Consider the following 18,212-nt stretch of genomic DNA (forward strand, 5'->3'; position numbering starts at 1 on the left):
GTTGCCTGCTATTTTTACTTCCAAAATGTAGAACCTTGCATTTTCCTGTATTAAATCTTATTTGACATTTACTTGCCCATACTTCTAATTTTTGCAGATCGTTTTGTAATGAAAGTTCATCCTGCTCTGACCTAATGACCTTACTTAACTTAGTATCGTCTGCAAAAATAGAGATGTCGCTATTTAATCCTTGCTCCAAGTCATTTATAAAAATATTTAAAAGAAAAGGGCCCAGTACTGATGATCCCTGGGGGACTCCACTGATTACTTTTGTCCAATCTGACTATGATCCATTTACTACTAATCGTTGCTCTTTTATCCAGTTATTTATCCATGAACTAACATTTTCAGCTATTCCAAGTCCCTTAATTGTGTGCATTAATCTCTCATGTGGCACTGTATCAAATGCCTTTGCAAAATCTAAGTATATCACATCAACTAATTCCCCTTTATCTATATTTTTACTTACTTCCTCGTAGAATCTTATTAGATTAGTTTGACATGATCTATTTCTCCTAAAACCATGCTGATTAGAACTCATAATCGTGTTTCCACGAATATGCTCATCAATATAATCCCTTATAATCCCTTCAAATATCTTCCCCACTACTGATGTCAGACTAACTGGTCTATAGCTTCCTGGAACATCCCTGCTTCCCTTTTTGAAGAGTGGCACCACATCAGCTTTATGCCAATCCTGGGGTACCATGCCTGATAATAATGAGTCTTGAAAAATTAAGAGTAGTGGGTTGTCTATAACAGTGCTAAGTTCACTTAACACCCTTGGGTGTATTCCATCTGGGCCTGGAGTTTTATTTACCTTAATATTATCCAGTTTTTTTCCTGATATCCTCTAAACATAACCCAGTTAATGGTATGGACTGGCATGTTCTATTTTGTTCCAAAGTATCATCCAATGGTTCCTCTCTTGTGTATACTGAAGAAAAAAACTGGTTTAGTACCTCAGCCTTCTCCCTGTCATTATTTATCATGCTACCCTCCACGCATTTTAATGTACCTATATTGACCTCCTTAGATTTTTTGCTATTTATGTACTTAAAGAACCTTTTGGGGTTAGACTTAGAATCCTTTTCAATTATTTTTTCATTTTTAATTTTGGCTTATTTGATTGTTTTTTTTTTTGCATGCTTTGTCACATTCCTTATAAATATGGAATGTTAAGTCTGTACTATTTTCTTAGAATAATTTAAATGCCCTACATTTTTTTCCTAATTTCTCACATTTTTATTTAGCCACATTGGCTTTGATTTTTGATTGTTATAACCATAAGGTATTTGTTGATATGTATATTTATTTAACAAGTTTTAAATATTATCCATTTATCCTCTGTATTTTTATTAGAGAATACATTGTCACAATTTATATTATTTAATGATTTCCTTAAATCGTTTAATTTAGCTTTTTTTTTTTAAATTAAAAGTCTTAGTTAAACCTTTAAGACACTGCATATGAAAAGAAATTTAAAAAGGGGCCATGTTATGATCACTGTTACCCAAATGTTCTCTGACTTCTATATTTGATATTATATCTGTATTGTTTGATAGCACTAAATCCAATATAGCGTTTCTCCTAGTTGGCTCCTCTATTAATTGTGACAAGAAGTTATCCCTGAGAACATAGTTTCATTGGCCAAGTTTATATCAGGGTAGTTAAAATCTCCCATAATTACAGCACTCTTATTAGCAGCCTTACCTATTTGGATTTGTAGTTGAGTTTCCTCCGGGTCACTAATGTCATACTTTTTATGGTATTTTAATAAATGTTAAATATTGGATCCCGGTGTCTCCTTATGCTTTATGTTGGTGGAGTATGATACTAAAGTGTGCTTATTACTGAGAGCTCAGTTATTAGCTCTATCATGCGAGTACGGCTCTTTCAATCAACAGTGTTTTTTTTTGTTTTGTTTTTACTAAATGGAACTTTATTATATTACCTTTCTTTTGAGGTTATCCTGAAGCTATTACAAGAGAATCCAGTGATTTGATATATCTCATTACAGTATTACCAATATACTTTCTCCAACATAGGTGTGTCCGGTCCACGGCGTCATCCTTACTTGTGGGATATTCTCTTCCCCAACAGGAAATGGCAAAGAGCCCAGCAAAGCTGGTCACATGATCCCTCCTAGGCTCCGCCTACCCCAGTCATTCTCTTTGCCGTTGTACAGGCAACATCTCCACGGAGATGGCTTAGAGTTTTTTAGTGTTTAACTGTAGTTTTTCATTATTCAATCAAGAGTTTGTTATTTTCAAATAGTGCTGGTACGTACTATTTACTCAGAAACAGAAAAGAGATGAAGAATTCTGTTTGTATGAGGAAAATGATTTTAGCAACCGTAACTAAAATCCATGGCTGTTCCACACAGGACTGTTGAGAGCAATTAACTTCAGTTGGGGGAACAGTTTGCAGTCCCTTGCTGCTTGAGGTATGACACATTCTAACAAGACGATGTAATGCTGGAAGCTGTCATTTTCCCTATGGGATCCGGTAAGCCATGTTTATTACGATTGTAAATAAGGGCTTCACAAGGGCTTATTTAAACTGTAGACTTTTTCTGGGCTAAATCGATTGATTATTAACACATATTTAGCCTTGAGGAATCATTTTATCTGGGTATTTTGATATAATAATATCGGCAGGCACTGTTTTAGACACCTTATTCTTTAGGGGCTTTCCCAAAGCATAGGCAGAGTCTCATTTTCGCGCCGGTGTTGCGCACTTGTTTTTGAGAGGCATGGCATGCAGTCGCATGTGAGAGGAGCTCTGATACTTATAAAAGACTTCTGAAGGCGTCATTTGGTATCGTATTCCCCTTTGGGTTTGGTTGGGTCTCAGCAAAGCAGATACCAGGGACTGTAAAGGGGTTTAAAGCTTAAAACGGCTCCGGTTCCGTTATTTTAAGGGTTAAAGCTTCCAAAATTGGTGTGCAATATTTTCAAGGCTTTAAGACGCTGTGGTGAAAATTTGGTGAATTTTGAACAATTCCTTCATGTTTTTTCGCAATTGCAGTAATAAAGTGTGTTCAGTTTAAAATTTAAAGTGACAGTAACGGTTTTATTTTAAAACGTTTTTTGTACTTTCTGATCAAGTTTATGCCTGTTTAACATGTCTGAACTACCAGATAGACTGTGTTCTGAATGTGGGGAAGCCAGAATTCCTATTCATTTAAATAAATGTGATTTATGTGATAATGACAATGATGCCCAAGATGATTCCTCAAGTGAGGGGAGTAAGCATGGTACTGCATCATTCCCTCCTTCGTCTACACGAGTCTTGCCCACTCAGGAGGCCCCTAGTACATCTAGCGCGCCAATACTCCTTACTATGCAACAATTAACGGCTGTAATGGATAATTCTGTCAAAAACATTTTAGCCAAAATGAACCCTTGTCAGCGTAAGCGTGGCTGCTCTGTTTTAGTTACTGAAGAGCATGACGACGCTGATATTAATATCTCTGAAGGGCCCCTAACCCAATCTGAGGGGGCCAGGGAGGTTTTGTCTGAGGGAGAAATTACTGATTTAGGGAACATTTCTCAGCAGGCTGAATCTGATGTGATTACATTTAAATTTAAATTGGAACATCTCCGCATTTTGCTTAAGGAGGTATTATCCACTCTGGATGATTGTGAAAATTTAGTCATCCCAGAGAAACTATGTAAAATGGACAAGTTCCTAGAGGTGCCGGGGCTCCCAGAAGCTTTTCCTATACCCAAGCGGGTGGCGGACATTGTTAATAAAGAATGGGAAAGGCCCGGTATTCCTTTCGTCCCTCCCCCCATATTTAAAAAATTGTTTCCTATGGTCGACCCCAGAAAGGACTTATGGCAGTCAGTCCCCAAGGTCGAGGGAGCGGTTTCTACTTTAAACAAACGCACCACTATTCCCATAGAGGATAGTTGTGCTTTCAAAGATCCTATGGATAAAAAATTAGAAGGTTTGCTTAAAAAGTTGTTTCTAACAAAAACATTAACCAGGAGATTATCGTACCTTCTCTGTGTCCAAAACCAGTTTCAAAGAAGGAACGTTTGTTGCACAATTTGGATGTTGTTCGCGCTCTAAAATTCTATTTAGATGCTACAAAGGATTTTAGACAAACATCTTCCTTGTTTGTTGTTTATTCAGGTAAAAGGAGAGGTCAAAAAGCAACTTCTACCTCTCTCTCTTTTTGGATTAAAAGCATCATCAGATTGGCTTACGAGACTGCCGGACGGCAGCCTCCCGAAAGAATCACAGCTCATTCCACTAGGGCTGTGGCTTCCACATGGGCCTTCAAGAACGAGGCTTCTGTTGATCAGATATGTAGGGCAGCGACTTGGTCTTCACTGCACACTTTTACCAAATTTTACAAGTTTGATACTTTTGCTTCTTCTGAGGCTATTTTTGGGAGAAAGGTTTTGCAAGCCGTGGTGCCTTCCATTTAGGTGACCTGATTTGCTCCCTCCCTTCATCCGTGTCCTAAAGCTTTGGTATTGGTTCCCACAAGTAAGGATGACGCCGTGGACCGGACACACCTATGTTGGAGAAAACAGAATTTATGTTTACCTGATAAATTTCTTTCTCCAACGGTGTGTCCGGTCCACGGCCCGCCCTGGTTTTTTTAATCAGGTCTGATATTTTATTTTCTTTAACTACAGTCACCACGGTACCATATGGTTTCTCCTATGCAAATATTCCTCCTTAACGTCGGTCGAATGACTGGGGTAGGCGGAGCCTAGGAGGGATCATGTGACCAGCTTTGCTGGGCTCTTTGCCATTTCCTGTTGGGGAAGAGAATATCCCACAAGTAAGGATGACGCCGTGGACCGGACACACCGTTGGAGAAAGAAATTTATCAGGTAAACATAAATTCTGTTTTCATGACATACTGAAGGGGACTTATTGCATTGTACTCTGCACTATGGAGTTTAGTGGTGCTTTACAAATAAGTGATGATTACCCTACCTTAAAGGGATATAGAAGTACAAAGAAGAAAATGCTTCAATATATTAAAATATTTTATTATTGTATTGTTGCTTGCTTATAACTGTGTTTAAGCCTTGCAAAGGGATAAAACACATAGCTAAAGTCACCTCCAGAGCAGCAGTAAACTACTGGGAGCTAGCTGAACACATCTTGTGAGCCAGTGCAGAGACAAATGTTTGTATCCACCAATCACAAGCTAGCTTCCAGTACTGCATTGCTACATGCACATATGATTTTAAACAAAGGATGGTGAAAACAGTACATTTTAAAATAGAAGTGAATTTAAAAATGACTTAAAATGGCATGCTCAACCTGAATCGTGAAAGTTTAATTTTGACTTTCCTATCTCATTAAATGTCTAAAAACAGTTTTTTTAATTTTTTTACTTTTTCTTTCTCTTATTTATTATAAACAATATCAATATCCAACAGGTTCAAATACGGCCCTGGAACCTTAGTGACAGTGACTTTGTTATGGATGGATCCCAGCCCCTTGATCCCAGGAAGACTATTTTTGTTGGAGGAGTCCCACGGCCACTGCGAGCTGGTATGTTTATCTATGTTTCATTATTAGTTTCAGTGTTCTCCACAGAAAATGTTGCTAGCCGTATGGCATTATATAAAGTAGGTAGTTGGGGCAATGCGATATTTTGTAATATTACATTTTCTGCTACCTGAAGCACAAATTAATTTCATAACTTACAATAAATTAATTTAATGATAATTTGAGCAAAAAAACATTTAAATAATTTTTAACATTAACCAATTTTATCATATTTCTGGCTAAAATTTTAGCCGGGTGGTCAGTAAAATCAGTTGGAGTGGTGCACCCATTAAAAATGGCTTGGGGAGAATGCTGTGTTTTATTTAATGGCCTTCCCTTTAAAGTTTCAGAGAAAATATAGCCCATTGTATGATGAAATAAGACACTGTAATGCATGACAATTTAGTGCATATGTTCTCATATGTTTTTTCATGCTTTAGAATAAATGAATATAAGATCTAAACCTACAAAAATATACATGAGACATCTTTGAGAGATGTTCTGGTGAAAAAAAGATATCTAAATACCTTTAAATGTGAAATGGTGTTCTATTAAGTAATAGTAGGAATATAATATTGTGCCTTGTAAGAGTAGGTGGAATCTCTCAGTACCAAGCAGGATCCCCCCCATTCAACCTGTTATTTCACAAAAAGCCAAGCTAAGATATAGGTTTTTAGGGAGCACTTTCTGTCTGCCCATTTCTTTCTTAAGTTGTTGAGAGTCCACAAGTACTACTCTTGGGAAGTACTTCACCTGGCCACCAGAAGGAGCAAAAGACACCCTACACCAGAGATTTGAAATAGCCATCTTACTTCCCTTACCCTCCCAGTATTTTCTTTGCCTAGTCAAGAAGGCAGGCAATAATAGAAGTGCTCTGCAATCACTTACAAGATTCAGGAATTTTAATCCAACATTTTTCCCTCAATGGATATTTCCTGGAAGAGAGGGAAATTGTAGGGTATGGGTTTTGCAGTGTAAATCATTTCTATGGAGTTGTGAGCACAAGCCTTACAGGGAGTTGCTAGGACAGTTCTTTAGCCTCCTCCTGTTGGACCAGAAAGATGTGCCCCTTTATCATATCCTCTACTGTCTGTTACAGTACAGGATGGGCCCTCTACTGTAACCTTTGGAAATACAGCAGGGTAAGATTAGTGGAGGGAAATGCAATGTTAGTAAGTATATGTTGTCTCACGCAGACCACAGGCTGCCATAATGTACGTTTTGACTTTTGGGATCCATTTGGCACTGTTTGATCAAGACTTTTTTGAGAGTCGGAGGATAGGCACTATTAGCCAATAAAAGATCATTTCGATCTGTGCTTTTTCTAAAAAGATTTACTCTCAATTTACCATTTTCCTTCACTACTGTTGTATCTAAGAAATCAGTTTTCTCTTTACTAAATGTGAAATTCAATTTGATATTGGAAGTAGAACAATTCAACTGATTAACAAAGGTCAAGAGGGCTCTCCATGTCACCCTCCCATATGCCAAATATATCATCAAAGATACCAAGTGGCGCCACAACTTCTAAAAAGTTAATTCTCATGAACAGTTCTTCATATATATTCATAAAAATATTTGGCTATATGGTTGCAATATTGCAGTCCATTGCCATCCCCTGCAGTTGTAAATAATAGTGATCCTGAAAGAGAAAATAATTGTTATACAAGATACAATAGAATATCTAACTTTTTTTATATATATATATAGCAATGGGAACAGAAACCTTGTTTAATTTATTTAAAAAATAAATTTCCTTCAGGATGGCCTAGACAAGGGCTTATCAGCCAGTATTTCTGCTCTTTCTATTGTATTTCATAGGAAACTTGCTTAACTGCCTGATATTTAGGCAATTGCTCAGGCCTTAGAACTTGTCCTGTTACTATGCCTATTTCTCCTTCATGGAGTTTAAATTTAGTTCTGAAAGTTCTTTAATCTCCTCCTTTGGACTTATGCATTCTATAGATTTATTCAATTATCTTAGGTTTTGTATTTATTTTCCATTTCCTCAGCTAGAAGAGTGTCCGAATTGTCAGCTCTTCGATTCCGCGATGCATCACGATTACTGCCCATGATTTTCATGAACTTGTTCAATTCCATATTTTATATATATATATATATATATATATATATATACACACACATACAATCAAAAAAAAAAATATATATATATACACAATAAATATATATATATATATATATATATATATGCGTACACACATATTATAAAGATCCTTATGTCAGTATTTTTTTAATGTAATACTATATTCACAGTGAAATTACAAATTGGTACATGATTTGCAGTTAATAGAATTTTAACCTTAAAAACTTAAAGTGATATTTTATTTGTTTGCATGTCATTGTCTAATGTCTATAGGAGAATAAAAAAAACAGAACTACACTTCAAACTAAGATGATTATACCAATATTTTGTCAATACTAAAACACTGACAAAGTAATAAAGTTGTCTACTAACTAATTCTACAGTTAGTGCTTCCAGCAGTTTGCAAAGCTGGTGGTAGTGGTATAAGGGATTCTCTTAGTGGGGGCTGGTAAAGTTAGTGTTGTGAGAGAGGTTTAATATTAAGTTTGGTAGGGGATTCAGGAGGTAAGGGGTAAATTATGGTGTATTATATAGTAATGCTTGGTGCATGTATAAAAGTTTTTATCTTTGGCTCAGAGTAATGTATTGCAGCTGGAAGGTGAGGGGTTAATAAATTAATGCATAAGGATAGACGCAGATCCCATATTTGGCATAGTTTATATATATATATATATATATATATATATATATATATATATATATTATGGAATAGAACACCTTATTAACTTATGTCATAAATTAAGCTATGGCATTAGGAATTAGGATATGCAGAATCAGATTTTGTTTTCATGAACAATTATCACAAAAAAATACTCTCCCACTCGCAACATAAGGTGCACCTACAACTATAATAATTTAAAACTGCTCCCTACATTTGAATGTAGTGTGCTGCTATATCAAAACAGTGAATTTAATTTCTCACCGTAGGATTCCAAGTAACAAAATAATAATGAGCCACCGTGGTCTGCTCTGTCTACAACGTGATACACACAGCGGAAATAGTGTTACGCTATTGGTTGCTTCCATGGACCGCCTTTTAGCAAACCCCTTTCTTCTTAGACATTACGTGGGGCTTAATAACTATCACTGCGTTAGTATAATGTGCTTTGTATTCTCTACTGACTATATGCAAAGGTCGCAACTTGAATACAGTGTATTCGGCTTGCGACCTTTGCGTATAGTCAGAGAATACAAAGCACAGTATACTAGCACAGCAATTGACGTTGCGTTGGACTTGGTAACTAAGCATTAGCAAGCTGAACACCTCTTTTAAGGAAAGCAAGATTGTAGCCTGCTTGAACACTGAACACCGTAGTATAGTATGCTCTAACACTGTTGTTAACTTGTTACTGAAGTAAATATCTGATAGGGGAATAATGGGAAGGAAGATGTGTGCCGGTGGGGACACTCGATTCAGCCTCTTCACTACATCGATGCAGCATCGTTGAGGGTTGCATCGTGGTGGAGATCATTTTCAATACCCCTATTTGCAGGAGAGTTCTTCAAGCGGTAGTTTCTGGTAAATAGGTGCCTACCTTTTCAGTTGTTTTTTTTTTTTTTTTTTTGGACCACCCAATTTTTTTGTGGACTCACCACCTTAACAAAGAAAATAAAATGTATTCTTACCTGATGATAAATTTATTTTGTATTTTGGTGGTGAGCGTCCACAAACCCACCCATTGTTGAAAGTAGCAAATTTTAGTTGCACCTCTTTATCCTACTATCTTTCTTGCTTTTCACCTTCTATCCATGGCTATACATAATACTAGGAGGCTAAGGGAAGTAGAAGGGATATTTCAAAGCTCTGGTGTAGGGTGTCTTTGCCTACTCCTGGTGGCCAGTCAAAGTTCTTCCCAAAAGTAAGAACTTGTGGACTGTCACCACCAAGAAAGAAATTATTTTATCAAGTAAAAATACATTTTATTTTGCAAAGAACCTTCTTGAAGTATAAGGAAATTGTTTTATAGCAAGTATAAATCTGGTTTTCTTTTCTTTCCTGTACTCAAGGTATTAAAGCTACCAATATAAAGTAACCCTAGCCTAGATCTCTCCTCTCAGATGAGATTTTCTAAAATAATCCTTCAGCACTGCAAGATCCTTGTATTTTTGTATGTGAAGGAGAGACGAGCCCAGTGCAATATTGCATTGCATGACATGATGGTTCTGCTGCATTTACACATTGTGGTTTCTATTTTATATCAATTACTCTTCAGATTACATTTTATTATATTTAAACTTTGCACTTTCTAGTTTGTATTTTATTTTGTATACAGCACAGTATTTAGGATTGTGATTTTTCAAATTTTGATTATGCCTTTACAGTTTCTGTGTAACTTTAACAAATTAGGGTCAGACTTTGTATATATGTGTGTATCTTTTATAAATTAGTTTGTACTTTTAAATGTCTTATTTAAATTAAAACTGAAAAACTGTCAGCTTCAGTTTCCCAGAGAACATCATTACTTTCTATGGGCCAGATAATCAAACAATCTCTAATTTGGAGAGAGATTATAGTGCTGACTTCATAAGGGAAGAATTTACTGAATTTTCTAAGAAAAATCACAGAGAGATGAGATACCTTCCATAGAAAGCAATGAAGCTCTCAGGGATGAAAATTTTCACATGGGCAAGATAAGGTAACTGGAGAAACCCTGGGACTGATACAAAGGCTCTGTTTGCATCAATTCCAAATTAAACTGAAATGTTTTCACTACAATTTAACTTGCTTTTGTATATATTTTAGTTTATATTACTTTCTGTTATTTAAAATAAGTGTATTGTGAATTTGAGTAAACTTCACCTGTATACAACTGGTGAGACAAATCAGTAAGACCAGCTTGTTTATAATGCTTAGAAAATTTCAAAAGACAGAGCGCTTCAGACATACTCTGGGAACTCCCCTGTTTAGTCCAGAGATCTACCCTGTCCCTCCCACTTTCTGAAACTGTCAGTTTACAATTGAGAGAATACAAAGTGCAATGTAATTTTATACAAAGTATGATCCTAAGTAAATTAAAGTAACACAGAAACTTTCAAAGCATAATCAGAATGTGTAAAATCACTGCTTGATCAAAATTTAAATGTATTAAATTACAAATCAAAAAGTCAAAGCAATAATACTGAAAGGACCCAATGTGAAACGTGTAGTAATATAAAATGCAATGCACACAGTGTAAGTGTAACAAAGCTCTCATATTAGGCTCTGCTATATTGCACTGGGGTTGTCTCTGCTTTACATACATAAATGAGAGAGATCTGGCCGATTCCAAGTACCTAGTGGGATATTCACTCCTGGCCAGCAGGAGGCGGCAAAGAGCACCCCATCAAAGCTTTTCAGTATCACTTCCCTTATCTATAACCCCCAGTCATTCTCTTTGCCTTGATCATGGGAGGATGGTGAAGAAGGTGTTTGAAGATAATTAATCCTTTGGTGGGTACTTTTCTCTGCAAGCAAGGATTTGGGGCTATGCTGTGTCCATGTCAATCTCCTTGATAGGAGTGATGGTGACTTTTAGCAGTTAGAAAGGTGTGAGGTGGTCCTTGTTTTACACTTATGCTACCCCTTTGATAGAAAATCAGAGTTGGTTTCTCTGTTTGTTCTTTTTTCTTTGGGTCCCTGACAGATGCTGGTGTATCAGTCACACCTTAGAAGCTGTTCCTGCCCTGCAGCCGGATCTACAGGTATGTGCTTTTGCCTTCTAGGTATTGGGGGCTTCACTTAAGAGGTTAATTCTTTGTGGATCTTTCTCTTGTTAAGTGTATCCAGTCCACGGATCATCCATTACTTGTGGGATATTCTCCTTCCCAACAGGAAGTTGCAAGAGGATCACCCACAGCAGAGCTGCTATATAGCTCCTCCCCTCACTGCCATATCCAGTCATTCTCTTGCAACTCTCAACTAAGATGGAGGTCATAAGAGGACTGTGGTGTTTTATACTTAGTTTATTTCTTCAATCAAAAGTTTATTTTTAAATGGTACCGGAGTGTACTGTTTATCTCAGGCAGTATTTTGAAGAAGAATCTGCCTGCGTTTTCTATGATCTTAGCAGAAGTAACTAAGATCCTTTGCTGTTCTCACATATTCTGAGGAGTGAGGTAACTTCAGAGGGGGAATAGCGTGCAGGTTTTCCTGTAATAAGGTATGTGCAGTTAAAAAATATTTTTCTAGGGATGGAATTTGCTAGAAAATGCTGCTGATACCGAAGTAATGTAAGTAAAGCCTTAAATGCAGTGATAGCGACTGGTATCGGGCTTATTAATAGAGATACATACTCTTATAAAAGTGTATTTTAAAACATTTGCTGGCATGTTTAATCGTTTTTTACATATGTTTGTTGATAAAACTTATTGGGGCCTAGTTTCTCCAACATTGGTGTGTCCGGTCCACGGCGTCATCCTTACTTGTGGGATATTCTCTTCCCCAACAGGAAATGGCAAAGAGTCCCAGCAAAGCTGGTCACATGATCCCTCCTAGGCTCCGCCCACCCCAGTCATTCTCTTTGCCGTTGCACAGGCAACATCTCCACGGAGATGGTTAAGAGTTTTTTGGTGTTTAAATGTAGTTTTTATTCTTCTATCAAGTGTTTGTTATTTTAAAATAGTGCTGGTATGTACTATTTACTCTGAAACAGAAAAGGATGAAGATTTCTGTTTGTAAGAGGAAGATGATTTTAGCAGACAGTAACTAAAATCGATTGCTGTTTCCACACAGGACTGTTGAGATGAAGTAACTTCAGTTGGGGGAAACAGCAGACTTTTCTGCTTAAGGTATGACTAGCCATATTTCTAACAAGACCATGTAATGCTGGAAGGCTGTCATTTCCCCTCATGGGGACCGGTAAGCCATTTTCTTAGTCAAACATAAAAGAATAAAGGGCTTAAAAAAGGGCTTAAAAACTGGTAGACATTTTTATGGGCTAAAACGATTGCTTTATTGGGGCATATTATGCAGATTCTAGCTAATAATTGGCATTATAATCTTGGGGAACGTTTAAAAAACGGCAGGCACTGTGTTGGACACCTTTTTATTTTTTTTTATTTTAAGGGTTAAAGCTCTGAAATTTGGTGTGCAATACTTTTAATGCTTTAAGACACTGTGGTGAAATTTTGGTAATTTTTGAACAATTCCTTCATACTTTTTCACATATTCAGTAATAAAGTGTTTTCAGTTTGAAATTTAAAGAGACAGTAACGGTTTTATTTTAAAACATTTTTTGTGCTTTGTTGACAAGTTTAAGCCTGTTTAACATGTCTGTACCATCAGATAAGCTATGTTCTATATGTATGAAAGCCAATGTGTCTCCCCATTTAAATTTATGTGATAATTGTCATAGTGTCCAAACAAAGTAAGGACAGTAATGCCACAGATAATGATATTGCCCAAGATGATTCCTCAAATGAGGGGAGTAAACATGATACTACATCATCCCCTACTGTGTCTACACCAGTTTTGCCCACACAGGAGGCCCCTAGTACATCTAGTGCGCCAATACTTATTACCATGCAACAATTAACGGCTGTAATGGATAACTCCATAGCAAATCTTTTATCCAAAATGCCTACTTATCAGAGAAAGCGCGATTGCTCTGTTTTAAACACTGAAGAGCAAGAGGGCGCTGATGATAACTGTTCTGACATACCCTCACACCAATCTCAAGGGGCCATGAGGGAGGTTTTGTCTGATGGAGAAATCTCAGATTCAGGAAAAATTTCTCATCAAGCTGAACCTGATGTTGTGACATTTAAATTAGAACATCTCCGCGCACTGCTTAAGGAGGTGTTATCTACTCTGGATGATTGTGACAATTTGGTCATTCCAGAGAAATTATGTAAGATGGACAAGTTCCTAGAGGTTCCGGTGCCCCCCGACGCTTTTCCTATACCCAAGCGGGTGGCGGACATAGTAAATAAAGAGTGGGAAAAGCCCGGCATACCTTTTGTTCCCCCCCCTATATTTAAGAAATTATTTCCTATAGTCGACCCCAGAAAGGACTTATGGCAGACAGTCCCCAAGGTCGAGGGGGCGGTTTCTACTCTAAACAAACGCACTACTATTCCTATCGAAGATAGTTGTGCTTTCAAAGATCCTATGGATAAAAAATTAGAGGGTTTGCTTAAAAAGATTTTTGTACAGCAAGGTTACCTTCTACAACCAATTTCATGCATTGTTCCTGTCACTACGGCAGCGTGTTTCTGGTTCGAGGAACTAGAAAAGTCGCTCAGTAAAGAATCTTCGTATGAGGAGGTTATGGACAGAGTTCAAGCACTTAAATTGGCTAACTCTTTTGTTTTAGATGCCGCTTTGCAATTAGCTAGATTAGCGGCGAAAAATTCAGGGTTTGCTATCGTGGCGCGCAGAACGCTTTGGCTAAAGTCTTGGTCAGCGGATGTGTCTTCCAAGACAAAATTGCTTAACATTCCTTTCAAAGGTAAAACATTATTTGGACCAGATTTGAAAGAGATTATTTCAGACATCACTGGGGGAAAGGGCCACGCCCTCCCACAGGATAGGTCTTTTAAGGCTAAAAATAAGCCTAATTTTCGTCCCTTTCGCAGAAACGGACCAGCCTCTAATTCTGCATCCTCTAAGCAAGAGGGTAATACTTCACAACCCAAACCAGCCTGGAAACCAATGCAAGGCTGGAACAAGGGTAAGCAGGCCAAGAAGCCTACCACTGCTACCAAAACAGCATGAAGGGATAGCCCCCGATCCGGGACCGGATCTAGTGGGGGGCAGACTCTCTCTCTTTGCTCAGGCTTGGGCAAGAGATGTTCAGGATCCTTGGGTGCTAGAAATAGTTTCTCAAGGTTATCTCCTGGAATTCAAGGAACTACCCCCAAGGGGAAGGTTCCACAGGTCTCACTTATCTTCAAACCAAATAAAGAGACAGGCATTCTTACATTGTGTAGAAGACCTGTTAAAGATGGGAGTGATACATCCAGTTCCAATAAGAGAACAAGGAATGGGATTTTATTCCAATCTGTTCATAGTTCCCAAAAAAGAGGGAACATTCAGACCAATTTTGGATCTGAAGATCCTAAACAAATTTCTCAGGGTACCATCGTTCAAAATGGAAACTATTCGAACGATCCTACCCACCATCCAGGAAAGTCAATTTATGACTACCGTGGATTTAAAGGATGCGTACCTACATATTCCTATCCACAAGGAACATCATCAGTTCCTAAGGTTCGCTTTTCTGGACAAGCATTACCAGTTTGTGGCACTTCCATTCGGATTAGCCACTGCTCCAAGGATTTTCACAAAGGTACTAGGGTCCCTTCTAGCGGTTCTAAGACCAAGGGGCATTGCAGTAGTACCTTACTTGGACGACATCCTAATTCAAGCGTCGTCCCTGTCAAAAGCAAAGGCTCATACGGACATCGTCCTAGCCTTTCTCAGATCTCACGGATGGAAGGTGAACAAAGAAAAAAGTTCTCTGTCCCCGTCTACAAGAGTTCCCTTCTTGGGAACAATAATAGATTCCTTAGAAATGAGGATTTTTCTGACAGAGGTCAGAAAATCAAAACTTCTAAGCTCTTGTCAAGTACTTCATTCTGTTCCTCGTCCTTCCATAGCGCAGTGCATGGAAGTAATAGGATTGATGGTTGCAACAATGGACATAGTTCCTTTTGCACGAATTCATCTAAGACCATTACAACTGTGCATGCTCAGACAGTGGAATGGGGATTATACAGACTTGTCTCCGATGATTCAAGTAGATCAAAAGACCAGAGATTCACTCCGTTGGTGGCTGACCCTGGACAATCTGTCACAGGGAATGAGCTTCCGCAGACCAGAGTGGGTCATTGTCACAACCGACGCCAGTCTAGTGGGCTGGGGCGCGGTCTGGGAATCCCTGAAAGCTCAGGGTCTATGGTCTCGATAAACATTCTGGAACTGAGAGCGATATTCAATGCTCTCAGAGCTTGGCCTCAACTAGCAAAGGCCAAATTCATAAGGTTTCAATTAGACAACATGACGACCGTTGCATATATCAATCATCAGGGGGGAACAAGGAGTTCACTGGCGATGAAAGAAGTGACCAAGATAATTCAATGGGCGGAGGATCACTCCTGCCACTTGTCTGCGATCCACATCCCAGGAGTGGAAAATTGGGAAGCGGATTTTCTGAGTCGTCAGACATTCCATCCGGGGGAGTGGGAACTCCATCCGGAAATCTTTGCCCAAATAACTCAATTATGGGGCATTCCAGACATGGATCTGATGGCGTCTCGTCAGAACTTCAAGGTTCCTTGCTACGGGTCCAGATCCAGGGATCCCAAGGCGACTCTAGTAGATGCACTAGTAGCACCTTGGACCTTCAACCTAGCTTATGTATTCCCACCGTTTCCTCTCATTCCCAGGCTGGTAGCCAGGATCAATCAGGAGAGGGCCTCGGTGATCTTGATAGCTCCTGCGTGGCCACGCAGGACTTGGTATGCAGACCTGGTGAATATGTCATCGGCTCCACCATGGAAGCTACCTTTGAGACAGGACCTTCTTGTTCAGGGTCCATTCGAACATCCGAATCTGGTTTCCCTCCAACTGACGGCTTGGAGATTGAACGCTTGATTTTATCAAAGCGTGGGTTTTCAGATTCTGTAATAGATACTCTGATTCAGGCTAGAAAGCCTGTAACTAGAAAAATTTACCATAAAATATGGAAAAAATATATCTGTTGGTGTGAATCCAAAGGATTCCCATGGAACAAGATAAAAATTCCTAAGATTCTATCCTTTCTACAAGAAGGTTTGGAGAAAGGATTATCTGCAAGTTCTCTAAAGGGACAGATCTCTGCTTTATCTGTTTTACTTCACAAAAGACTGGCAGCCGTGCCAGATGTTCAAGCATTTGTTCAAGCTCTGGTTAGGATCAAGCCTGTTTACAGACCTTTGACTCCTCCCTGGAGTCTAAATCTAGTTCTTTCAGTTCTTCAAGGGGTTCCGTTTGAACCTTTACATTCCATAGATATTAAGTTACTATCTTGGAAAGTTTTGTTTTTAGTTGCAATTTCCTCTGCTAGAAGAGTTTCAGAGTTATCTGCTCTGCAATGTTCTCCGCCCTATCTGGTGTTCCATGCAGATAAGGTGGTTTTGCGTACTAAGCCTGGTTTTCTTCCGAAAGTTGTTTCTAACAAAAATATTAACCAGGAGATAGTTGTACCTTCTTTGTGTCCGAATCCAGTTTCAAAGAAGGAACGTTTGTTACACAATTTGGACGTAGTCCATGCTCTAAAATTCTATTTAGAGGCTACTAAAGATTTCAGACAAACATCTTCCTTGTTTGTTGTTTATTCTGGTAAAAGGAGAGGTCAAAAAGCGACTTCTACCTCTCTTTCCTTTTGGCTTAAAAGCATTATCCGATTGGCTTATGAGACTGCCGGACGGCAGCCTCCTGAAAGAATCACAGCTCACTCCACTAGGGCTGTGGCTTCCACATGGGCCTTCAAGAACGAGGCTTCTGTTGACCAGATATGTAAGGCAGCGACTTGGTCTTCACTGCACACTTTTGCCAAATTTTACAAATTTGATACTTTTGCTTCTTCGGAGGCTATTTTTGGGAGAAAGGTTTTGCAAGCTGTGGTTCCTTCCGTTTAGGTGACCTGATTTGCTCCCTCCCTTCATCCGTGTCCTAAAGCTTTGGTATTGGTTCCCACAAGTAAGGATGACGCCGTGGACCGGACACACCAATGTTGGAGAAAACAGAATTTATGCTTACCTGATAAATTACTTTCTCCAACGGTGTGTCCGGTCCACGGCCCGCCCTGGTTTTTTAATCAGGTCTGATGAATTATTTTCTCTAACTACAGTCACCACGGTATCATATGGTTTCTCCTATATATATTTCCTCCTGTCCGTCGGTCGAATGACTGGGGTGGGCGGAGCCTAGGAGGGATCATGTGACCAGCTTTGCTGGGACTCTTTGCCATTTCCTGTTGGGGAAGAGAATATCCCACAAGTAAGGATGACGCCGTGGACCGGACACACCGTTGGAGAAAGTAATTTATCAGGTAAGCATAAATTCTGTTTTTTCACATGGCTGGCTTGAATTTTGCCTAGAAACAGTTCCCTGAGGCTTCCCACTGTTGTAATATGAGTGGGAGGGGCCTATTTTAGCGTTTTTTTGCACAGAAAAAATTACAGAGACAGACATCCAGCTTCTTCCTGCATGATCCAGGACTTCTCTGAAGGGCTCAAAAGGCTTCAAAAGTCGTATTGAGGGAGGTAAAAAGCCACAGTAGAGCTGTGGCAGTTGTTGTGACAGTCTAAAAAACGTTTTTGTCATTTGTTATTCCGTTTTTGGTATTAAGGGGTTAATCATCCATTTGCAAGTGGGTGCAATGCTCTGCTAACTTATTACATACACTGTAAAAAATTTTGTTAGTGTAACTGCATTTTCTCCTGTTAAGTGTAGTCAGTCCACGGGTCATCCATTACTTATGGAATATTTCTCTTCCTAACAGGAAACTGCAAGAGAATTACCCAGCAGCGCTTGCTATATAGCTCCTCCCCTCACCTGTCATACTCAGTCATTCTCTTGCAGCCTAACTAGATAGGAAGCTGTGAGAGATCTGTGGTG

The 18,212-nt window shown here is 38.7% G+C and overlaps 1 protein-coding gene across 1 annotated transcript in view; it reads left to right on the forward strand.

Moving 5' to 3' along the window:
• CPEB4 (cytoplasmic polyadenylation element binding protein 4) overlaps positions 1–18,212 on the forward strand; it is a 476,000-nt gene that overhangs the window by 401,909 nt on the left and 55,879 nt on the right. The window contains exon 7 of the mRNA XM_053717141.1: positions 5,415–5,529. Within this exon, the coding sequence (XP_053573116.1) occupies positions 5,415–5,529 (115 nt within the window). The remainder of the gene's footprint in view (positions 1–5,414; positions 5,530–18,212) is intronic.

Source organism: Bombina bombina, chromosome 6 (genome assembly GCF_027579735.1).
Source record: "Bombina bombina isolate aBomBom1 chromosome 6, aBomBom1.pri, whole genome shotgun sequence".
Taxonomy (NCBI): Eukaryota; Metazoa; Chordata; class Amphibia; order Anura; family Bombinatoridae; genus Bombina; species Bombina bombina.